We start from the raw sequence: 26737 nt of genomic DNA, 5'->3' as shown, positions 1-26737 counted from the left end.
AAGTATTATATTAATTAAAAATAAATATTAAAATATTAAAAATCAAGCTGTATGAATTTAATTTTCAAAATATTTATTTATGTTATTACAATAAATTGCAAACAATCGTAAAACATAAATGTTCATCGAACAATACCTAATAGGCCGTATACCTAATAGAACAATAGAATCCGTTTGACGAACGTGACCGTTCCTTGAACGAATTTTGAGGAACGTGACCGTTCCTTGAACGTATTTCGAGGAACGTGTCCGTTCGTTGAACGTATACGTTCGACGAACGGACGATTCAAAAATAGACCCCCTGATGTTGGTGAAGTGGGAGGCGTAATAGCTCGTTCAGGCGTTCGCTGAATCCGTCTTGAAAGAAGGAGGAAGCGAAACGCCTGAGACAGAGGCTGCCACGCCACCCAGCATAAGAGGACCTAAGGCGCTGGTTTAGGATGGTGCCTTATGTTCTTGTTTTTGTGTTATTTGTGTTCTGTGAGTTATTTTGACAACCCTCTCTAACGTTTTTCATTGGGATCCAGCAAACGGGAGGAGGCCTCACCAAGTTGTGAATCAGCTTTTGATTAATTACGAGCTGATTCACAACGTGGTGGTGTGAATTATAAAGACGGCGTAGTAATGCCCTGAAGTAATGCCTAACGGTAGTTCCAGGGCGGACTACAGTAATGCCGATCATGAAAAAAAAATTAAAGGCTATGTCTAGGAAAAGGAATAAGGTATGTGGACTTATGAATGAATGTAGAATTATTTTGCAGTACATAATTATAACGATTAAATGTATTATACATGAATCATAAAATCTTATATATACAAATGTAGGTAAGGTGGGACACTTAATACTAATGTTACAATGGCGCTGATATCAACAAATAACAAAATCATAAATGTGAGTAAGTCTTAAATAGAAAATGAACAAGCACTATACTTTTCGGCTAATTGAAACGGTTGATGATAATGTTGAATATTGAAAGGATCAATTGAAGTCGAATACAAGTAGCCTACTGCTGTGAACGGTACTATTAGTATCTCAGAAACTATGTAGACCCAATAGCGATATACTGAGCGCACGAGAGGGTGACAATCACAAAGGTGATATTTTACTTTTACAAAAAAACGAATACAAAATTACTGCCTCGCAAGCCCCATAGAGCTTATAGCTGAAGATGGCGGTGACAACGCAGACATAGAGAGGAGAGCGACAACAACTCTGTGTAGCACAGCGATAGCATAAATAATCATAATAACATTTCTCGACAGCTCATTCGACCGATGTGTATCCAACATCATCTATATTTATTCCAACTATACCATGTCTATACTGTATCATGATCCTACTGAGCTACCGTTTTTAAATTAATTTAAGAAGATTTTATTATACTAATAAAATTTTCTTATTGAAATCTGATATTGATCGATGTATGGATTATAACAAAATGTGATTAAATTATGATTTTTTCTCGGGAACTATGAAGAAATACATTTTTTTATTTTAAGCGATTTAAACAATTTTTTTTTTTTAATTCTTTCGAGACAGTAATCCTGAGAACATATCTAATTTAAATGATTACATGATTTCAATCTTCACTAGTTTCAAATTTTTTATATATACAAACTTAAAAAAATGTATTGAGACAATTATTTAAAATTATAACTGCAAACAATAAAGGTACTATTCATTGCAAATCATTTATTTAAATTAGTAGACATTTTAATTTTAAATATACAAATAATATAGCTATTTTTGATGACTAAAATATGAGTATTTGAGTAGCTGTTGACTACATTTTTCTAATGTATAATGTATAATTCTAGTAAAAAATTTTTAAAAATTATGATTGCAACAAAATGTTGTCTTTGTTTGTTGTTAAACATTTTATATTTTACTCATAAAGTTTCATGTGTTAAAATGAAGGATATTGTTGACAATTTTGCTTTCTCTCTAGCATGTAATCATCTTAATAAAGTATGTGTTCAAAATAATGGAAACTTTGTATCTTTTGAAGACTTAAAAATTCTGGTAGTAAATACAGTACTGATAAAGTACAGAAGTTTGGATTATTCATGTCCTATTTTTCATAAATTTAAAGAACTATTGCCAGAATTTATTTACTGTAAGTATTCTGAAAGTATAACTGTTATTACTTTTTATATTATTTACCTAATGAAAGAATATATAATAAATAGTAATCGATATTTATTAGAATATGTTCAATATTTTATTGAAAGTTTAGAACAATTGGTAGCTTCTATACAAGAAGGAGTTCAGTACGTTAGCCAACTTAGGGTTAATGACAATCAATTTCAACTAATTCTGTATGCATTCATTTACAATCCATATAAGTCATATCCAATACAAGAAGATAACATACAGAATTACCTTACTAATGTATTATCTAAATTACACGAAAGTACAAACAATTATATGATACAAAATTGTAAATTTGCAAACGAAAATAATATCCCAACTTCGTTTAATTATCTATCAATGAATGAAAACATACCTCATGAAAATGAAAGTCGATGCGTATATTTATGTAAAATAACTGAAACACATTTTACTAGAGCTAACAATTTAATAATGATTCTGAATGAACTTTATTGCACAGTTTTTTTGTGATAATAATCAATAAATGTTAAAGGTATAGTTTTTGTACTATAATTATTAAATAATAATAAAAATAATTATTAAAAATATTTCCTCTTATATAAAATAGTAATTTTATTAATAAGTTAAAAAATAAAATGTTTAACAATAGTTTTTTATTGGTGTTCTTTTTTTTCTATTAATATGTGCAGGTATTAATAAAATATGAATTGGTATAATGAATAAATTAGTTTTGGCTGCCTAAATACTTCATTTTTTAACTCACTAAAAGCTCTAAAAACGATTTTAAACAGTTCTAAGCTAAAGAATGTGCAAAAGTTATATTTTTTGTCTTAAGAAATCGAAAGTGGATTAGAAATAGTTAAATTATTTTTAATGTAAATGATATTTTAAATGCATGTAAGAAAAATAAACTCGTTTTATGCTTTACAATTACTGAGATTTTAATTTTTTTGGGAGAAAAACAATAGTATTTTAGAAAATTTTTAATTTAAATTATTTAAATGATTTTAAATTTTCAGAATATTATTTTTTTATACTAAAGAAAAAAATGGAGGGGTGTCCCGAAAGAAATTTCGAAATCCGAAAAATAAGGACCACCCTACTACTCATCCACTTTTATTTTACCTTTTATTACTTATAATTTTTTTTGAGTTATTACAAAAGCTTGAAATAATATGGTGTAGAATAAAGTAGGTTACATAAGTGTATAAAACAAATAAACGACATGTAGCATTTTATTATATTAATATAAAAAATACTTTTATAAAAAACTGACGACATACAATGTATCAAACAATAATAATAATATAAGGAGCCATGTAGGCTACAGTAAGCAATTCAATATTCGTATTTACTTTTGTGGTTGTATTATTAGCTTTACATTAATTTCTTAGTTTATTAGTCGTGGTTGTTTGTTGGACATTGCGCTGTATGTTCAATTAATTAAACTTGTGTATATATATAAAACTCTATTTTAAAACAATGTGTATTTTTTATCATTATATTGTTTATTGAAGAAGTATAATTTAATAAGTAAAAACAATATTTCATTCAAAATTCATTTATGCATAATAGACAACAAAAAATATTCTCATAGACCTGTGTTATTCATAAAAAAAAAAACATAAAGAATGATTAAACAACGCATGTTATTTATTAGAAAATAATAATTTATTAACCTTAAAAAAATATGTATATTTATATCACGTAAAAATTCATGTGCGTATATATAATTATACAAAGCCGTATTTAAAAGACGAGGTGTATCACCATATAACTCCCAATAATTAAAGGTTCTATTAATTTCAATTAATATTAAATTTTGTATAATATTAATTATTAAATATTTTCTAGTAAAAACCAAATATATAAATGTGGCAAATAAATGCTATAATTGTATTTTTGGAATATTATTTGGAAAGACTACAGTTAAAAAAGTTATTTTTTAATCTGTTAAGAATCGTAAATATTTAAAATGCTTGAAGTAACATCATCTCCATTTTTAAAATCATATCCCACATTCAGTTCGTCAAATATAGAGTTATCTTCTAATGTTTTAATGAGTTTATTAATTTTGCTTATTTCATTTTCATTCTTATGCAATAGATTGTCTGAAATAAAATAAAATTATAAATAAACAGCACAGTGGGGTCGCGGCACAGTGGGGACGTGGCATAGTTGGGCCAAGTATAATGATAACTAATAGTTATTAATATCACTATCATAAAAAACCTTTCGATGCAAATCTGTAGATAGTGTTTAATTAAAAAAAAATGATGGATTATTCCAAAAGCTATATTTCCATATTTATATCTTGATTACAAATTTTATTATTTATAAGTGTAATATCTGAATAAATAAATTAATATATATATATATATATATACATATATAATAAATAGAGTATATATATAATGTATTCTAATACGTTTATAATATATACATATATAAAGGGAAATGATATTATTTTCAAAAAAAGTATGACAAATGAAAGAAGTATATAAATTGTATTTATCATGAAAAAATTATATTGTTTCATATATTTTTAAAAAAGTTATAGCATTATAAAATTAAAAATATAAAAAAGAATTTCTTACGAAAATCTTAATTTTTTGATTAACTTTTATGTAAATTTTCACCACGAAAACAAACTAAAGTCTGAAAATTTTCTTTTTCTTATCAAAGTATATTACAATGTTATGGCAGTTTTAAGAAAAAAAATGTCGAAAATTAGCGATTTTTAAATTTGTAATTTTTTTGGAGATTTCCACCATTTACGGTTGACGAGGGAAATTTTCAATTTTCGAGGGTAATGTGTTTGACTAGATACGATTTGTGATTTTTGACGTATTGTTGAAAGAAATTGGTTCGGTGAGAGCTGAGAAAAAGTAGTAACAGACACACAAAAAAAACACATCATTGTAAAATTAATACTTTCTCATCTTCACATCTAAGTTAAAAAGAAATAGTGTTAAGTCGCACAATAATCTCATGGTGAAGCAATTCAAATTATCATTTTTAAATAAATTCAATAAATTTATTTTTAACTATTTATTAGGCATTCTTTTAAATTTTATCACTACCGATACATTCCAATAAAGATTTATTTATCTTTAATCTTTTTTAATCAATTTTCAATATATATTTATCTATTTTTGAATAGCTATCAAATTTTATTAATCTATATAAAATTTTTTGGTATATTTTTACGTAAATATTAGCACTTTAATTTTATTTCAAATTTTTTCTAAGAATCAAATAAATATAAATATGAAGAAATATTAAAATTTGTGTTAAATTTGAAATTTTTAGTAAAAAAGAAAAGTACGATATTTGAATAAGTTAGCGACGTTTAAAAACCCAATTTAGTCATAAATCTTTTTCATGTTTTTCATATTTAATATGTCCGTTTTCTTAAAAAGTAATCCCTAACAAAGTTTTTTCCAATCATATTCAGTTCTATCAGTAATTTCAAAATACACAATATCTGCGACACTCTACTTAAGATTTTTACTCACTATGACTTAGTCGTCTTTTCATTTTATTTGGAAATAAAATATTTTTTAATTTATAAACACTTAATTTTTTTTTCAATTTTTTCGACTTGGAATATTTATTAAATTAAATGGAACTTAGAATATTTTAATGTGAATTTTGTCATAGTGATTATTGTGCTGCAACCTTTCAAAGCGTGTGTCGTAATATGGACAATGATTTGCATTACTCATCTTACATTTATTAATAAAAATAACTTATAATCTATATTTTCTATTACTTGTTTACAAACAAATAATCAATTTATCTGTCATAACATATACGCTGTTGTACACTAGCTATTATATATATACATACATGTTAAATTGATTATTGTATACTATGCATCTTATCTTAAATATATTTATAATTTTATGTTCAAATTTTATACAATAAACTAAAAATCACTAAAAGCGTTGACAGCAACAACCCTTGATGGTGTAATATTATATTATTACTTATAATATTAAAATATTATATTATGTTATCTTTTGTACATGTATGTCATATATTATGAATTCACAAGATCACCAAAACAGGGTTCCCTTATCTAAGACTTAAAATAATCAATAAAGTAGTCAATTAAATCTGATTATCGTACAGATTCAAAGTCACGCCCATGTGAGGGTTCTCAACTAAGTCCAGCCAATCACATTCAACTATTAATTGAGATCTACAGTTTCTAAGATCACACTAGGGATCGCTACACGACCCTCGTCTACTATAAAAACCCATTTTTTCCTATTAAAATCAGTTCTTTCGGCTATTTTAAATTACACAAAATCTGCGACACTCTACTCAAGATTCTACTCTCTGGGACTTAGTTTATTTTTTAATTTATTTGGACTTAGAATATTTTTCAATTTTTAAAACACTTAGTCGTTTTTTTTAATTTATTTGGACTTAGAATATTTTTCTTTAAAACTAAATGACACTTAGAAATTTTAAAGTGAATTTTGTTTTGGTGAATCTTTTAATTTAATTTAATTTGTTCATTATATAATGATATTTTATTTTTATTTTACCATGGAAATAAATGTTAATTAATATTTTAAAATAAAACATTTTTTTTTTATAATAAAACCGAATCGAATCTAATTTTCTCAGTTAATGATAAATATTGATTATATGACTAAGTGTATTGCAACTCTATACTTACTGGGTAGCTAATCTTCTGTGGTTTAATGTCTTTGTTCTAACGAACATCGCGCCGGCAGACAGAGTAAAGGTTGCAATTAAATATTTTTAAAGTTAGGTGTTAGGTTAGAATATATTTGTAAGCCTATGTGTATTGGGTAGCTAATCTTCTGTGGTTTAATGTCTTTGTCTTAACAAACATCGCGCCGGCAGACAGCACAGAGAAACTTACAAATATATGTTTTTAGTGTTTAATTTTTGTCTTGGTGATTATTGTGCCGCATCCTTTCAAGGTGCTTTAATTTAGCACCGGGACACATTGGGCCACCACAATTCCGCCCTGACAAATCTTTTACATAGATATAAATATTTCTGAATCTTGTTTTGGCCAGGCCAGAGGAAAATTTAAGAAATATTGGTGTCGATCTCTCAATAAAATATAATCTCTCAAACAATATACTCATTCTACTAAGTCAACTAAAGATACATTATTTGATTATAATTATAAAAATATAGAGTGTATAGAATCTCTTGCATACAATAATACAGTCATAGATTTTGTGTAACGGTTTCGTATTATTTATAATTAAACGCTTTATTCTCAAACGGTCATATTTACTGTCGAAATCAAAGTGTACAACGTGTGAAATACAGTGTAAACTCATAATCAACATTGGATTGTCAAAAATAAACATTACACTACGTGGGATACAAGGTAAGTACAAATTTAAATTCCCGCTTTCAAATTATAAATACTATATTGCGTAATAAACCATTAAGATAGGTAATAAAGTTTGGTAGGATAATTGACTTCATTTATTCAATATTGTTCAACCCCGAGATCAGTTCATTATTTTTGTCACAACGTTTTTGTGCATTTTTATTTATTTGATCATTACCCTCATGTATTTAAACTCCGTTTATTCACCCCTCTGAATCATTTTTTATTCATATTATTATATTCTTTGCACCCTTACATATCTTGCCACATTTAAACATGTGTTACTCCGCCATTTACCATCTTATTTAATAATTTTTATTATTATTCGGCCATACATACGCTATATTATGTCTTTAGTCTGACTAAGAACCAACCCTTAGATTTTCTTTTGGTACAATATAAGCATTCACACCTTCAATAGTAAAATCCACATCACCACCATTTTTTTCCTTATCCTCCATTATTAATCCCTATAAACCTACCTATCATCTTATAATATTTTATTATACCTACCATTTATTATATTTTATTATTTTACATTCCAACCAAATTCTAATAAACTCTTTTCCTTTTTAATATTTTTTCTTTTTGGTTTATTACAATGGGGGTAATTAAAAATAATATAAATAGGCGCTGATTTTGTAAGAGAGATCACTTTTGAAGCTCTGAATTCAATGAAGAATTCAGAATTCTTTTGTCCAACTTATATTTTTCAAGCTAGCCGAGACCCCGCATTGTCATCGGTACATTTTAAGTAGATATTGAATATAATCATTTTGCGTCAAGATTTTTTTTATTTATTTAAAAGGAGCATTATAAATCTTTACGGAAGCCATCTAAAAGGGTAAATAATTTAATATTAACCCAATTATTTAGAATTAATAATCTGAGTAAAGAATGATAAAGCAATAGATCATGTATTTATGTTCATTTTTTAAACTTTCATTAACCATCACTGACTAGTTTGTACCTTATACATAATCACATTATATGGAATTCGTGAGATGGCCACCGCCTCTTCGTTGCCTCAGTGTATCATTTCAGGTACTTGTCAGATAGGTCATTTATAATACATCTATAGAGAAGTTTTAATAATTTATTTTTATATCTACTTGTCTTTATTGTTCTAAACCCTCGGACTCTACAACCCCAATAGAACCTCGTTGCTCACGAATTTACCAAATCTCCAAATATCCAGCCTGGGTCAAAATACCCTAATATTACCTAATCACATAGTAATAGACGTCTTTTAAATATATATTTTTTATATTACTACACGTGTGTTCAAAAGTTACGCGTGTAGACCGGTCAAGCTCCACATAACTTAAAATCACACATTCCCCTTCTCGTTGCTTGACCTATGGCAATCACAGTTGTCGTGTCCAGCACTATCGGTACCTAGATCATTACGTACGTATACGTGTTTGAGGTCGAGCATTACCATTGGGTGGGTTGACTCGTAGCCAGTGATTTGGCGTGTTTTTTTTTTTGTTGTTGGTTGGTTTGTATAGTCCGGTTTAGTCGACATCCAACAGTTCCTCTCATCCGTTACGGATATAAAATACAGCCTTGATAACTATTTTACATAGATATAAATATTTATGAAATTTGTTTTATCCAGACTAGAAGAAACTTTAAAAAATATTGGTGTCGATTTATCAACAAAGTATACTTTCTCAAAAAATTTTTTTTTTTAAAAAATAAAATAATAAACAAACTCAAATCAAAATATAATGTTTAGAATCTTTTACACATAAATATCAGTCGTAGATTTTATGCAACGAAATCATATTATTTGAAATCTAAAATACGTGGTTCGTAAATAATTATATTGACTATACAACGAATAGTGTGAAATATATATGTAGTACATTTAATACACGAATCAACGTTGGATACTTAAAATATTATTACATGACATAAGATTAAGATGAGTGCAAATTTATTTCATGTTTTCAAACTACAAACAATCAATTGCCTAATAAACCATAAATTTTTATAAGAATATATAACATCATTTTGTTATATATAACAACAATATTGTACAACTCCCGACATCACTACATTATCTTACCACCTTTACCTTTAATTTTGTCCCTTTTAGCCATTTCACAATTTTTACCTTTTATTTAGTCTATCCACCTACTTATTTATCTTATTAAAACACTTTGATTACATTTTTTCTTTTTGGTTTATTACCTCTCCAATCACGTCCTCGCCTATTGTCACTGACCTCCTCATTTCACCTACCTCGTGTTCTCCTTTATCAAACTCGTACTCTATATACTCTGTCTTACTTCTACTTATTCTTAAACCCATTTATTCAAGAGCTGACCTCCATACCTCTAGCTTTTGATTAATTTCCTCCCTATTTTCTTTTAATAACACTATATCGTCAGCAAACAACATGCACCACGCACCTCTCCTTGTATTTCTCTAGTAATTTCATCCATCACTATAGAGAATAAATAAGGGCTTAAAGCAGAACCTTGGTGCACTCCTACTCTTATCCGAAAACCTTCTGATACTCCTCCTACGCTTTTTACTCTGGTACAAGTGCCATCATACATATCTTCTATTATATTAATGTATATTTTTGGGACTCCTTTTCACATTAATCCCCACTTTAAAACCTCTCTCGGTACTCTGTCATACGCTTTTTCCAAATCTATAAATACCATACAAAGCTTTTTCTTCTTTTCCCTAAACTTTTCTATTAGTTGTCTCACACAAAAATCTAATACCTACTTATTTATTTTATTAAATCACTTTTGATTATAATTTTTCTTTTTGGTTTATTACAACTTTAGATCAAATAGTATAATCCTATATAGAGGGTAGTAAGTACCCTTATTTAGGTCCCTGCTTTTAAAACAAATAATAATAAATAAGATTTAAGTATGACTTATAAATATTTTTATATTTTATAATACATTTAAAAATATATTCAATTTAAATTAAAGAATTGAGTTATTATGAAAAATAATATATTTATTTGTCATAAAAATTTTTATTAAAAAGGTGATCATTGATTATACTGCGCAACGTCCCAATTAATGTATAAATATTATCAATAATATTGATTATTTGTAAAAATGAAAACTCTTACCGTTTATAATATAAAAGTAACCAATTAACAATTTTATCATCATGTCATTTCTTTTTTTTACTGCTTTATTAAAAAATTCCTCTACAAACCAGATCAAATAATTAATATAATATTATTAAAATGGATCAATAGGATTACTTTAGTTAGTTAGTTTTAGTTATTAGTAAATTCATAGTCAAGGGCATAGTCACTATATTGGTTTTTCTTGAAAGTGTAATGTGCTTAGTCTGTGGAGCTTTGTTGTTTTTATTCTTGTTCTTACACATATTTCTTAATTAGAACTCTGATTTTTACAATATTGTTCCTTCTTGTGGTATATCCATCCTTTTCCTACAAGTTGCCGATAAAGGTCCACCACAGGAGAGCCCGGTGCTCAGTGTCATACAGTTCCCAAATGTCAACTTAACCTTTCTGTTTACTACCCCATTAACAAGTATGGTCACTTGGTATGGAGGGTTGTGAGTCCCATAATTTGGAAATGACTGGATGTATTATCAATGCTTCTATTCCCACTAAATTACTAAGATCCGCGGGGTTGGGATTCCCATAATTTTTTTAGTATCTCTTACGATAATTCATAGGGTTCCCACTTAACAAGATTTGATTTATTGTTTTAAATTTAGGTATAAACTCCACAATAAATTTTGAGGATATTATGTTGTCGAAGTTTAAAAAAGTTTTTTAAACACATCTATAGTCAAATCTAGTAAACTATAGTAGTTTTTATATACACACAATTTTTTTGGTTTAGAATTGTAAAAATTTAGGTTATTAAATGAGTTAACTCCTTTAATTCCATTCATCCAAATAAAACAAAAGAAAAGATTTTGGTAATCGGGCGTTCATCGTTTCCGCCAAATCTAATTAAGGTACGATTTTCGTTTCCACCAAACCGATAGTTTATACCTGTCTATAAAAAGAATCTTGAGAACCACTGGTTAAAATATATGCCAAAATACCCGACAATAATTATCTACTATTCATTTAATCGAACTTTTTCTATTTTTATTGTTATTAGATAGCAGTGCATTGATAATTATGAATCATTTCATTCACATTTTAATGAACAATTTTTTAAGGCGCATCTTTTTATTAATAATTTTTTTAAAATTTGAATAAAAAATATTTAGTCTTATAATTACATTAAAATATATAGTTTTGATAATTCAGTATCAAAAAGCGTACGGTATAAAATTGAAATCCGTTTCAGAAAAACAAAAGAGACAATGATAAATTTAATAACAATGAAATTAGACGATTTGAATTTGTGAAATTAGTTTTCAACAACTATCAAAAAATTTATAGATCATAGATCTATTTTTTATTTATTATTAAAGGTATTAGATATTTTTTAAGCTTATTGTTAATTTTTGAATTCTATTTCAATGTTTTGATGACTTTTTATTTTCTTATAAACTATATTTTTATTATTCATTACAAATATATATATATTTATACATACTTAAGATAGTTATCTATTAGAATTTATTTACTTTAGGTAAAACGCCATAATTTCTTTATAAAGTTATTCCTATGTGATAAAATAAGTAATTATTCAAAACGATGTGACCATATTTAGAGGTGGTTAAGGGGTTCAAAAATTCTTGGGGGCGAATGTCATTTGATAGTGATAGAACAAAAAATTACTTTATTTAGCTCATTAATATTAATACCCCACGCAAAAATCTTAAATACAAGCCTGAACGAAACATTCAATAAAAGCCAAACAATTTGGTACTGGCAGCTACCTAACCTAGCTGTATGTTAAAACCAAAGGCGTAAAGCATTTAAGTAAATGTATTTGAATAAAAGTATTCAAATACTTTCATTGGTATTGAATAGTATTTTTAAATACATTTAATAAAAAGTATCTGAGTAGTATTTTAAATACAATTATTTAGTATTTAATATACTTTTTTTTTTTAATTTGCTAACCGTAACACAGCAAGCAAATTAAACTCAGTCAAAATGAAAATTGAGAATAATTCTCTGTTATTTTATATGTTACATTATAGTATAACATAATTATTGTGCTTATCTAAATGCTATTATGTATACATCTATTTTTAATACATCAGTTGAACCTACAATAGCCTATTGCAGGTTCAAATGATTTACTCTATTGTCAATAAGACATACTTTACAGGTTTTTACACGTGTACTAATATTTATTTTTTTCACTGATTAGTCTCCAATAATTAATTTTATTTACCTCTAACAAAAAATATCGAAAATAATAAATGAGTTCTCTTAATTTAAGAGTACTCAATATTTGACTCAAATTACCCTCTTGGTAATTATTTAGGTGGAACCTTTTGCTCTTAGTTAAATTAAACTTTATTATTATTTTTTAATTGTATTCTTAGTATTTTAAATACTTTTGTAAAGTAATTGAGTATTACTCAAATATTTTGTATGAAAAGTATTCAAATAGTATTTTAAATACATTTTTTTTTAAATATTTGAATATTATTTAAAATACTTTTTAAAAGTATTTTTTACAACTATGGTTAAAACCTATATTGGATCGTCATGATGAACCATGAATCAAACTAAATGGTTCTCAAATTTTTTAGTAGATAGATAGGTAGAGGATTAGTTTGGCGGAAACGATACTTTGTGGAAACGATACGGTCAATTTTGGCGGAAACGATAATCTCCCTGGTAATCAATAAAATATACTAATTTACTTACCATCTATGTCATTACAATCTTCATTAACGTTATCAATAAAGATATTATTATCTAAAAAATTTTAATTTTTTGTATTTTAATATTAAAATTAAAAAATTAGTTTGGCTATTAAGTATATAGTGGGAAGATTCGATAACGCGACAATGCCTGTTGCACACTGTCTCAGGTTCGAGACTTGGTTACGGGCATCATTTCTTTATTTTTACTGCTTTATTGAAAAATATCTCTACAAACTAAATCAATTTAATAATACTATTATTAAAAAGGATCAATAGGGTTACTTAAGTTAGTCAGTTTTAGAAAAGTGGGTATAAACACTATATCGAGTTTTATGATAAAAATCGGATTTTCAGCAAAGTGTAATGTCCTTAGTTCTATATAATTATTTATGTATATAGTTACACACTATATTTATAGGGTAAAATTGTAAAAATTAGGTATTTAAACGTCTTTAACTCTATTCATCCAAATAAAACAGAAGTTAGGAATTCGGGAATCAACAAAACATTACTAATTTACTTACACCTTATGTCATTATAATTCGTATAATCCATAGTACATTCTAAAAAAATTAAATAATATGTAATTTATTATTAAAATTTAGGTTGAAACTCTATAGTAAATTGTAAGATCATGTGTCAAAATATAAAATATTGTCTTAAGTCTTTTAGTGTAAAATCTAAAAATTTTAAGTATTTAAACTCCTTTAAGTGTAATGTTCTATATTGAATGTTTTTCTTAATTGGATCCCTGATTTTTACAATATTGTTCCTTCTTGTGGTATATCCATCCATCACCTTCAAGATGCTGATAAAAGTCAATCACAGCAGAACACGGTACTGTGGTAAATCTATATACTCTATGGTGTGCCTAGTGTCATACAGTTCCCAAGAGTCAACTTAACCTCACTGTAAACTACCTCAGTTACAAGTCTTCTTACTTTGTATGGAGGGATGTAAGGCTTAATTGCTGTTTGTAAGCAGGTTTGTCCATGCCTACCAGTTCCGTAAATTGGAAATTACTGGATGTATTATCAATGATGTGTGTTTCTATTCCCATTAAACTACTAGGATCCACGGGTTGGGATTCACGTAATTTTTTTAGGATCCCTTACGATAATACATAGGGTTCCTACTTAACAAGATTTTTTTTTATTGTTTAAAATTTACGTAGAAAATCTACAATAAATTTTGAGGGGATTATGTTGTCAAAGTTTAAAAAAGTTTTTTAGAAATGTCCAAACACATATATAGCCCAATCTAGTGAACTATAGTAATTTTTGTATCCACACTATATTTTTTAAGTGTAAAATTATAAAAAATGACGTATTTAAATGAGTTAACTCCTTTAATTCTATTCATCCAAATAAAACAAAAGGAAATATTTTGGTAATCAACAAAACATTATTAATTTACTTACCATTTATGTAATTATAATTTTGATTAACGATATGTTTACCTAAAAAATTTGTATTTTGTATATTTTAATATTAAAATTTAAAAATTAGTTTGAGTATAAGTCCCACCATTTAAGTATATGGTGGGACGATGTAGCCTATTCGGGAATGCGGCAATGCCTGTTGCACATTATCTTGGGTTCGAAACTTGGTCACGACCATCTCCATTTGCTGAACGAAACCTGTATTTAGTGATTGGAGTTGCCGTCCCTTTCTCTGGCGACTGACTAACAAACCATCTCGATGTATACATAGTTAAGAAACTTTCTTTTAGGGAAGGTCGCAACCGCCCTCAATGGAGAGTAAAAAGTGAAAAAAAAACTTTAAGTATAATAATTGAATTCATTGCTTTAAAAAATGTATTTAAAATTTTTTAATTAATTACCTGTGATATAATAGTAAATAAAATTTTCATCACTTATATAGATTTTAAGTTTTCCATCTAACGAAGAAAAGATTAGAAAATTAAATAAGAATTTTATATTTGAGCACCTACAATACTTGATTCTATAACGAAATGACGCATTTATAAAGCAATAATGTTAAATATTTAGAAAAATATATAATTCGTTATTACCTGCATTATCTAATCTCGAAATACTTGATAAATCTATGTGATGAATATTATAATATATATAGTAATAATTGATCACTTGTGGTTAACATATTTAAAATTAAGAATATATATAAATATTAATTTAAAACCTATAACAGGACAAACTAAAAGAAATATAGTGGTCAGGATTAAAAACACCTAAGAAATGTATAAAATAAAGAAGACAATAAAGATCTTCTTTGATAAACAGTTATTGAAATATAATCACTCCACTTTGTAGCAATTCTAATGGCTTTTTGAGTAAATTTTTAGTTTTAAATTAATATTTTATATTTATTTTTAACTTAATGTAATATACATATTAATAATATTAAAAAGATAATACATGTATAATTTAATCAAATTCAATTTAGTATCGAGATTAATTATTTTTTATGAACTTTTATTTCATGCATTAAAATATTATTTTTAATTATGTGATGTATACTGTGCCGGATTTTCTATTTATTTATTATTATTTTTTTTATAAAGACTAAGAAATAATCTATACTGGATCATATATAAATAAAATGTTATCTGAGACAACATAAAATTTGCCAACTCTTTTTAATATGACCTTAAAATAATTGAGTATTTATTTTCTAATTGTTAAAATGATTTTTTTATTATGAACTTATTTAATTGAAAAATAAAAATAATACTAATAATTTTCTCTTTGGTTTCATTTAGATAAATATATTACTCAATTTATTAGTCATGAAGTATTTTTTATATTCATCCGTTTAGATTCATTTATATGTCAACATTATGTTTCAAGTGGCACTATACATATTTAACCAGCTTATAAAATAAAAAATGATCTCATTAAAGAGAAAATGGCCAATAACAAGTTTTAAACCACTATTTGAGAATTTATTGATATATTTATATCTAGGTTGAATGAAGAGTACGTCTGAGAAATGATTAGTGATAAAAATAGCAGTACCCGTTCTAATATTAATTTAATTTAAATAAATATTAACTTCTAAAATATTCCCTCGAAAGTTTTTATGAACCAGTCATTTTATTATTAGATCAGTATTTAATAAATAAACTTATTAATTATGCATGTTGTTTTTAAAATAATAAAGTAAAATAAGTTATATATGATAAAAGAATCACCCTGTTTGAAAAACTAGAATCATTATCAGAATATAATTCTGTACATTAAAAAACAAATATGCTGACAGCTGTCTAGTGTTTCTAACCCTCTCGACTCCAAAAAAAATTTGCTACTGTATATAATTTAAACATATTGTGTGATTAATAATACAAAAAATTATTTTACCATATCTTACGAACGTTTCTTCTAATGATCCTATGAACATTTAAAATTTAGTGTCATCATATTCAATGCCAATTATTATGTAAAATCAATGTAAAAGTTTATGAGAAATAATTATAATTGTCTAAATATAATAATAATTGAAATTAAAATTTGCCAATGTTTTCAGCTCCCTTCTTCAATAAATGATATATATATATATATATCCATATTTTATATACTTACTATCTGAAGCTTCTTTAATATGACGATTAAACTTTTTATAAAAGCTTTCTAAAAAAAATAATATTAATAGATTCAAAAATGTTTAACTTTTCATTAAATATTATTTAAATTTAATTGTATAGTTAATTTAATAATGTTTTCTATAGTATAGGATGCTACGTGTTATTCTTATGTATAGTTTTATACCTTTGCATGATTATACAAAAAATATTAAATTTTAATACTAAAACTATGATGAAAATTAGGGCACGATTAGTATTTTGCAGAAAAAGTTTTAATTCTGAATCATTGAAACGAAAATATAGTAAAATTTTAATTACTAGAATCAGGAAAGATCAAAAATACGTTTGATATTTGTTTACTGAGTTATTCACCATGGATGTATTCAAAATTAATTTTTTTACTGTGTAATGTAGGCTAGAGAAAATCTTTTGCTAAATAGCAAATAAAATATTTGGCTATAAATATATTAATATATTTACAATCGGCTGCTAAAAAATTATATACCTAGTTGTTAAATAGAAAACATAATAAATAAATAATGAATAGAGAATAGCCAAAAAAATAACTTAACATTTTTTTTAATTGGAATTAAAATATATAATGACTGATTGTATATTTGAACATTTTTCAGTAAAATATTCACTGAATATGTTCATATAGAAGTAGAACACATCTAAGTGACAACTCATACATAACATTTTATTCTTTTTTTTTTTTTTTAATCAATTTTTACAACATAGAACTATATTTAAAATATGTTTTAAGTTATTTTTCGCGATTACGAAAAATATTTTAAAAATTAATTGTTTTTAAGATTTGAAAATAGCCATTTTATAGGTCAGTTTTACCTATAATAGGAAAAATTTTGATACCTAAAACTCGTATTTTAATTTAATAGTTACGTTTATACAGCATTTTAAAATTTGTTAAATTTTAATTTTTTAGTCTCGATGCGAAATTGAGAAGATATTGGTTTTACTATGATGTGTCTTTTTTTTTTTTTGTGTCTGTTACCACTTTTTCTCAGCTCTCACCGAACGGATTTCTTTCAACGATACGACAAAAGATCACAAATCGTATCTAGTCGAAGACATTACCCTTCAAAATTGAAAAAATTTCCCTCGTTCCCTGTAAATGGGGAAACCTCCAAAGANGGATTAGTTTGGCGGAAACGATACTTTGTGGAAACGATACGGTCAATTTTGGCGGAAACGATAATCTCCCTGGTAATCAATAAAATATACTAATTTACTTACCATCTATGTCATTACAATCTTCATTAACGTTATCAATAAAGATATTATTATCTAAAAAATTTTAATTTTTTGTATTTTAATATTAAAATTAAAAAATTAGTTTGGCTATTAAGTATATAGTGGGAAGATTCGATAACGCGACAATGCCTGTTGCACACTGTCTCAGGTTCGAGACTTGGTTACGGGCATCATTTCTTTATTTTTACTGCTTTATTGAAAAATATCTCTACAAACTAAATCAATTTAATAATACTATTATTAAAAAGGATCAATAGGGTTACTTAAGTTAGTCAGTTTTAGAAAAGTGGGTATAAACACTATATCGAGTTTTATGATAAAAATCGGATTTTCAGCAAAGTGTAATGTCCTTAGTTCTATATAATTATTTATGTATATAGTTACACACTATATTTATAGGGTAAAATTGTAAAAATTAGGTATTTAAACGTCTTTAACTCTATTCATCCAAATAAAACAGAAGTTAGGAATTCGGGAATCAACAAAACATTACTAATTTACTTACACCTTATGTCATTATAATTCGTATAATCCATAGTACATTCTAAAAAAATTAAATAATATGTAATTTATTATTAAAATTTAGGTTGAAACTCTATAGTAAATTGTAAGATCATGTGTCAAAATATAAAATATTGTCTTAAGTCTTTTAGTGTAAAATCTAAAAATTTTAAGTATTTAAACTCCTTTAAGTGTAATGTTCTATATTGAATGTTTTTCTTAATTGGATCCCTGATTTTTACAATATTGTTCCTTCTTGTGGTATATCCATCCATCACCTTCAAGATGCTGATAAAAGTCAATCACAGCAGAACACGGTACTGTGGTAAATCTATATACTCTATGGTGTGCCTAGTGTCATACAGTTCCCAAGAGTCAACTTAACCTCACTGTAAACTACCTCAGTTACAAGTCTTCTTACTTTGTATGGAGGGATGTAAGGCTTAATTGCTGTTTGTAAGCAGGTTTGTCCATGCCTACCAGTTCCGTAAATTGGAAATTACTGGATGTATTATCAATGATGTGTGTTTCTATTCCCATTAAACTACTAGGATCCACGGGTTGGGATTCACGTAATTTTTTTAGGATCCCTTACGATAATACATAGGGTTCCTACTTAACAAGATTTTTTTTTATTGTTTAAAATTTACGTAGAAAATCTACAATAAATTTTGAGGGGATTATGTTGTCAAAGTTTAAAAAAGTTTTTTAGAAATGTCCAAACACATATATAGCCCAATCTAGTGAACTATAGTAATTTTTGTATCCACACTATATTTTTTAAGTGTAAAATTATAAAAAATGACGTATTTAAATGAGTTAACTCCTTTAATTCTATTCATCCAAATAAAACAAAAGGAAATATTTTGGTAATCAACAAAACATTATTAATTTACTTACCATTTATGTAATTATAATTTTGATTAACGATATGTTTACCTAAAAAATTTGTATTTTGTATATTTTAATATTAAAATTTAAAAATTAGTTTGAGTATAAGTCCCACCATTTAAGTATATGGTGGGACGATGTAGCCTATTCGGGAATGCGGCAATGCCTGTTGCACATTATCTTGGGTTCGAAACTTGGTCACGACCATCTCCATTTGCTGAACGAAACCTGTATTTAGTGATTGGAGTTGCCGTCTCTTTCTCTGGCGACTGACTAACAAACCATCTCGATGTATACATAGTTAAGAAACTTTCTTTTAGGGAAGGTCGCAACCGCCCTCAATGGAGAGTAAAAAGTGAAAAAAAAACTTTAAGTATAATAATTGAATTCATTGCTTTAAAAAATGTATTTAAAATTTTTTAATTAATTACCTGTGATATAATAGTAAATAAAATTTTCATCACTTATATAGATTTTAAGTTTTCCATCTAACGAAGAAAAGATTAGAAAATTAAATAAGAATTTTATATTTGAGCACCTACAATACTTGATTCTATAACGAAATGACGCATTTATAAAGCAATAATGTTAAATATTTAGAAAAATATATAATTCGTTATTACCTGCATTATCTAATCTCGAAATACTTGATAAATCTATGTGATGAATATTATAATATATATAGTAATAATTGATCACTTGTGGTTAACATATTTAAAATTAAGAATATATATAAATATTAATTTAAAACCTATAACAGGACAAACTAAAAGAAATATAGTGGTCAGGATTAAAAACACCTAAGAAATGTATAAAATAAAGAAGACAATAAAGATCTTCTTTGATAAACAGTTATTGAAATATAATCACTCCACTTTGTAGCAATTCTAATGGCTTTTTGAGTAAATTTTTAGTTTTAAATTAATATTTTATATTTATTTTTAACTTAATGTAATATACATATTAATAATATTAAAAAGATAATACATGTATAATTTAATCAAATTCAATTTAGTATCGAGATTAATTATTTTTTATGAACTTTTATTTCATGCATTAAAATATTATTTTTAATTATGTGATGTATACTGTGCCGGATTTTCTATTTATTTATTATTATTTTTTTTATAAAGACTAAGAAATAATCTATACTGGATCATATATAAATAAAATGTTATCTGAGACAACATAAAATTTGCCAACTCTTTTTAATATGACCTTAAAATAATTGAGTATTTATTTTCTAATTGTTAAAATGATTTTTTTATTATGAACTTATTTAATTGAAAAATAAAAATAATACTAATAATTTTCTCTTTGGTTTCATTTAGATAAATATATTACTCAATTTATTAGTCATGAAGTATTTTTTATATTCATCCGTTTAGATTCATTTATATGTCAACATTATGTTTCAAGTGGCACTATACATATTTAACCAGCTTATAAAATAAAAAATGATCTCATTAAAGAGAAAATGGCCAATAACAAGTTTTAAACCACTATTTGAGAATTTATTGATATATTTATATCTAGGTTGAATGAAGAGTACGTCTGAGAAATGATTAGTGATAAAAATAGCAGTACCCGTTCTAATATTAATTTAATTTAAATAAATATTAACTTCTAAAATATTCCCTCGAAAGTTTTTATGAACCAGTCATTTTATTATTAGATCAGTATTTAATAAATAAACTTATTAATTATGCATGTTGTTTTTAAAATAATAAAGTAAAATAAGTTATATATGATAAAAGAATCACCCTGTTTGAAAAACTAGAATCATTATCAGAATATAATTCTGTACATTAAAAAACAAATATGCTGACAGCTGTCTAGTGTTTCTAACCCTCTCGACTCCAAAAAAAATTTGCTACTGTATATAATTTAAACATATTGTGTGATTAATAATACAAAAAATTATTTTACCATATCTTACGAACGTTTCTTCTAATGATCCTATGAACATTTAAAATTTAGTGTCATCATATTCAATGCCAATTATTATGTAAAATCAATGTAAAAGTTTATGAGAAATAATTATAATTGTCTAAATATAATAATAATTGAAATTAAAATTTGCCAATGTTTTCAGCTCCCTTCTTCAATAAATGATATATATATATATATATCCATATTTTATATACTTACTATCTGAAGCTTCTTTAATATGACGATTAAACTTTTTATAAAAGCTTTCTAAAAAAAATAATATTAATAGATTCAAAAATGTTTAACTTTTCATTAAATATTATTTAAATTTAATTGTATAGTTAATTTAATAATGTTTTCTATAGTATAGGATGCTACGTGTTATTCTTATGTATAGTTTTATACCTTTGCATGATTATACAAAAAATATTAAATTTTAATACTAAAACTATGATGAAAATTAGGGCACGATTAGTATTTTGCAGAAAAAGTTTTAATTCTGAATCATTGAAACGAAAATATAGTAAAATTTTAATTACTAGAATCAGGAAAGATCAAAAATACGTTTGATATTTGTTTACTGAGTTATTCACCATGGATGTATTCAAAATTAATTTTTTTACTGTGTAATGTAGGCTAGAGAAAATCTTTTGCTAAATAGCAAATTAAATATTTGGCTATAAATATATTAATATATTTACAATCGGCTGCTAAAAAATTATATACCTAGTTGTTAAATAGAAAACATAATAAATAAATAATGAATAGAGAATAGCCAAAAAAATAACTTAACATTTTTTTTAATTGGAATTAAAATATATAATGACTGATTGTATATTTGAACATTTTTCAGTAAAATATTCACTGAATATGTTCATATAGAAGTAGAACACATCTAAGTGACAACTCATACATAACATTTTATTCTTTTTTTTTTTTTTTAATCAATTTTTACAACATAGAACTATATTTAAAATATGTTTTAAGTTATTTTTCGCGATTACGAAAAATATTTTAAAAATTAATTGTTTTTAAGATTTGAAAATAGCCATTTTATAGGTCAGTTTTACCTATAATAGGAAAAATTTTGATACCTAAAACTCGTATTTTAATTTAATAGTTACGTTTATACAGCATTTTAAAATTTGTTAAATTTTAATTTTTTAGTCTCGATGCGAAATTGAGAAGATATTGGTTTTACTATGATGTGTCTTTTTTTTTTTTTGTGTCTGTTACCACTTTTTCTCAGCTCTTACCAAACGGTTTCTTTTAAAGATACGTCAAAAGATCACAAATCGTATCTAGTCGAAGACATTGCCCTTAAAAATTGAAAAAATTTCCCTCGTTCCCTGTAAAGGGGGAAACCTCCAAAAAAATTACAAATTTAAAAATCGCTAATTTTCGAAATTTTTTCAATTTTTTTTACTAAAAACTGCCGTAACTTTTTCAAAAATGAACATATTAATATAATTTTTTTTTAATAGATGTTTCATGTCTTTACCTATCATTTGGTATATTTTTTTTGTAAATTTGACCTTTTTTCTGCCCACAGAGGGGGATTCAAAATGACAACTTTTTCAACTTAACTTTTGAAAATGTTCCGGAAAGTCTGACACTTTTATGTATATCTTAAATTAAAGCTAATGTAATATACTTTAATTTGAAAAAAAAAAATTGACTTCTGGACTTGTCTTCATGGTGAAAATGGCTACCAAATGATATTTTTGTGTGAAAATTTTCGATTTTATATTTTACATTTTTTACTTTAAAATGCTATAATTTTTTAAAAAATGTATGGATCAATACAATTTTTTTATAAGAAGTAGTATTTATATACATCTTTCATTTGACATACTGTTTTTTTTAAATCGGACCATTTCCATATATACGAGGGGGGTTCAAATATAAAAAATTCATATAGAAAGTAGAACTTTTTCAACTTAACTTTTGAAAGCGTTCCCGAAGGTCTGACACTTTTATATATATCTTTAATTATAGGTAATGAAACATAAATTAATTTGAAAAAAAAAATTTGACCTCTGGACTTGTCTTCATGTCGAAAATGGCTACCGAATGCTATTTTCGTGTTAAAATTCTCGATTTTATTTTTTATATTTTTAACTTTAAAATGCTATAACTTATTGAAATGTGTATGGATCCACACAATTTTTTTATGAGAAATAATGTTTTTTAATAAACTCTTTTTCATTCGACATACTTTATCTTAATCGAGATATTAATAAGGAACTAGCAGATCATGTAGCTTTTGGAATAATACATCAATTTTTATAAAATTAAACACAATCTAATGATTTGCATCGAAGCGTTTATTTTAGCTTCGATGCAAAGCTGAGAAGGTATTAATTTTACTATGTGTTTTTTTTTTTTTTTAATTGAAAAATTTTCCCTCGTTCCCCGTAAATGGGTGGAATTTTCCAAAAAAATTACAATTTTTAAAATCGGTAAATTTAGTCTTTTTTTTCACTTTTTTTCTTAAAGCTACCATAACTTTTTCTAAAATTAACAAATCAACTTAAATTTTTTTTATACTAAAACCTTAGATATTTTCCTTTTATTTGATATCATTTTTTTGAAAATCTAACACTAACAACCTGCTCATTGGGGGGGATTTAAAATAGCAACTTTTTTATAAAAACTAACTTTTTCAACTTTTTCAAATTTTTGTAAATGTTCCGGAAATACTGCGTTCTTTAAATATATATCAAATTAAAGCTTATTTTATGTACTACAAAATGAAAAAAAAATTTTCCCGACGACCTATCTTCTATACGCAAATGGCTACCGTATTTTTCTNACGACCTATCTTCTATGCGCAAATGGTTACCGTATTCAAAAATATGCTATTTTTCTATTAAAATTCTAGGTTTTGTATTTTATTTTATTTTAAAATATTTTATTAGGAGAATATATTGACTTTCATGAATATTATATAATTTAATTGACATAGAATAAAGTTCATAAGACATAAGAAATTAAACTTATTAAATTTTTTTTACTTTTTTAAAGTCGAAAAAGTAATTTTTAAATTTGAGCTAGCTTAAATAGCCAATTTTAGCTTCGATGCGAATTTTTTATATTTTAATACTAATTTTTAATAATATTAAAACTTAGAAGTGATAGAAAAAGTCTAATTGCATCAACATTGCGAAAAGTTGATTTAGAATGGTATATTTTTGTTACTGATGAAAGTTCCTTGTAGTTCAGTGCATTTATTTATAGTAACAAATAGTTTTTATTTTGGAATAATCCATCAATTTCTCTAAATAAAATACTATCTACAGATTTGCATCGAAGCGTTTTTTATGATAGTGATTTTAATCACTGTCAGATATCATCTATACTGGACCCAACTATGCCACGACCCAACTATGCCACGACCCCACTGTGCCGCCACCCTACTGTGCTTAGGTTTTTTGATAGTGATTTTAATCACTCTCAGATATCATTATACTTGATCCAACTATACCACGGCTGGATCAAGTATAGCGACCCCCCTGTGCTGAGTTTTTTTTTACAATTATCCTATGGTATCAAATGTTAGTCCATATTATGTAAAGTACAGAAGTTAAAACTTATTACGTTATTTATTAATAGTAGTACGTGATTTCTTTTCTATGAAAATTATCAACTTTGATTTTAAATTATTAATTTGAATAAGCATTTGTAATTGACATGAAAAAACAAGTAGTAGTATAATTAAGATTATACAAAAAAAATTATAGAAACATTGTCTAAAACATATTGAGTTCTTAATTAAATAAGTTCATATATCATAAATTCAAACGTGAAATAATAGTAAATAAGTGCATTTATTATCAAATCGCCTAACAAGGAATATCTTATAATAATATGATTACAACGATAGAATCACGAAAATTAAAAATTGTTATAACTTTTAACTTGGCTAACAATAGAACACTTATAGTTGATATACGATAATGTTTTGTAATAAATAACTTTTGTAATAAAGATTAAAGATAATCTTATCTGTTTAAAGCGCGTTAAACGTTATTATTATTCATGGAAAAGAAATTGCGTACTGTTACTAATAAATAACGTAATAAATGTTTACTTCTGTACATTACATAATATGGATTATCATTTGATACCTTAGGAAAATTGTAAAAAAAATCAAAATTTAACAAACTTCAAAATTCTGCATAAACGTAACTGCTGAATTAAAATACGAGTTTTTGGTATCAAAATTTTTCTTTAAAACTTGCCTATAAAATTGCTATCTTCAAATCTTACAAAATTAATTTTTAAAATATATTTTGTAATTGCGAAAAATAACTTAAAACATATTTTAAATACAGTTCTATATTGTAAATAAATATAGTATAAAAAACTAAAAAAACACGCTTTTAAAGCACATCAAACTAAATAGTTCAATGTGCTTTAAAAGCGTGTTTTTTTAGTTTTTTAAACTATATTTGAAGAGTGAATGTGTCAAACGTTGTATGTGCCAAAGGTCACAATCTTGTATGTGTTTCAAGTGTCAATTAAATTTTTTATTTGTACAAAATTGCGTTCATAGATTGTATTTGTTCTGTGAGACATGCCCATTGTTACCTGTACGTTCTAAGTGCCTTGGGCAAATATAATAGTTTGATGATAACAATATTATGATATAGTCTGTTATATTTCAAAATAATACTGGTGTTATTGTATTCGTTAAGTTTTCTTTTTCATTTGTTTAATTGTTTTATTATGGATACTGAAAGTATACATATTTTACGAAGTGGTAAAAAAAGAAGAAATGATCAGACTAAAAAAAGAATTAGTGGAAAATCGTATACGACCAGGAAAAGCAATAATACAATTCAGGAAAGCCGTCAACTTAGTTGTTATAACTTTGGAATACATCTCGGTGACAGCAATACAGCCTTTATGTGTATGTGGGATGAAAGTATTGCTTCTCGTGGAAGCTCAGAAATCGCTTCTTGTCTTTTTCAAGTTATTAACAAAAACGAAAATATGATAAATCGCAAAAAACTAATTATATGGTCAGACAACTGTGTTGGCCAAAATAAAAATAAAACGTTAGTAGTTTTAATGTTATATTTAATAAATATGGGGATAATTGATGAGATTATACAAAAATTTTTGATAAGTGGCCACTCTTTCTTGGCTTATGATCGTGATTTCGCTATTATCGAAAAGAGATGTAGAGTTTTTCAAAATTTCACTCCTTCTGATTTACAAGAAATGGTTAGAGCAGCGAAGTTGACAAATCCATTTCGAGT

At 25.8% G+C, this 26737-nt stretch overlaps 1 protein-coding gene across 36 annotated transcripts in view; it reads right to left on the bottom strand.

The window, feature by feature from the left end:
- Nucleotides 1–3330: 3330 nt before the first annotated feature.
- LOC126899248 (uncharacterized) overlaps nucleotides 3331–26737 on the bottom strand; it is a 31575-nt gene continuing 8168 nt past the window's right edge. Inside the window, exons 4-12 of one of the 36 annotated variants that reach the window (XM_050673963.1) lie at nucleotides 21690–21737; nucleotides 21468–21497; nucleotides 20162–20194; nucleotides 19970–20026; nucleotides 19548–19586; nucleotides 18652–18690; nucleotides 18129–18179; nucleotides 10615–10695; nucleotides 3331–4224 (exon numbers count right to left, since the gene is read on the bottom strand). In XM_050673963.1, the coding sequence (XP_050529920.1) occupies nucleotides 4067–4224; nucleotides 10615–10695; nucleotides 18129–18179; nucleotides 18652–18690; nucleotides 19548–19586; nucleotides 19970–20026; nucleotides 20162–20194; nucleotides 21468–21497; nucleotides 21690–21737 (536 nt within the window). In that variant the 3' untranslated portion in view covers nucleotides 3331–4066. Of the gene's footprint in view, nucleotides 4225–10614; nucleotides 10696–13308; nucleotides 13360–13831; nucleotides 13871–14727; nucleotides 14767–15149; nucleotides 15207–15341; nucleotides 15375–16647; nucleotides 16678–16869; nucleotides 16918–18128; nucleotides 18180–18651; nucleotides 18691–19547; nucleotides 19587–19969; nucleotides 20027–20161; nucleotides 20195–21467; nucleotides 21498–21689; nucleotides 21738–26737 lie in introns of all 36 variants that reach the window. The other 35 variants (XM_050673973.1, XM_050673955.1, XM_050673916.1 and 32 more) reach the window with 35 other exon arrangements.

The sequence above is a fragment of the Daktulosphaira vitifoliae genome, unplaced genomic scaffold (assembly GCF_025091365.1).
Source record: "Daktulosphaira vitifoliae isolate Bord-2020 unplaced genomic scaffold, ASM2509136v1 Scaffold_1, whole genome shotgun sequence".
In the NCBI taxonomy this organism is placed as follows: Eukaryota; Metazoa; Arthropoda; class Insecta; order Hemiptera; family Phylloxeridae; genus Daktulosphaira; species Daktulosphaira vitifoliae.
The sequence above is the reverse complement of the archived record's forward strand: the minus strand, read 5'-3'. Positions and strand labels throughout refer to the sequence as shown.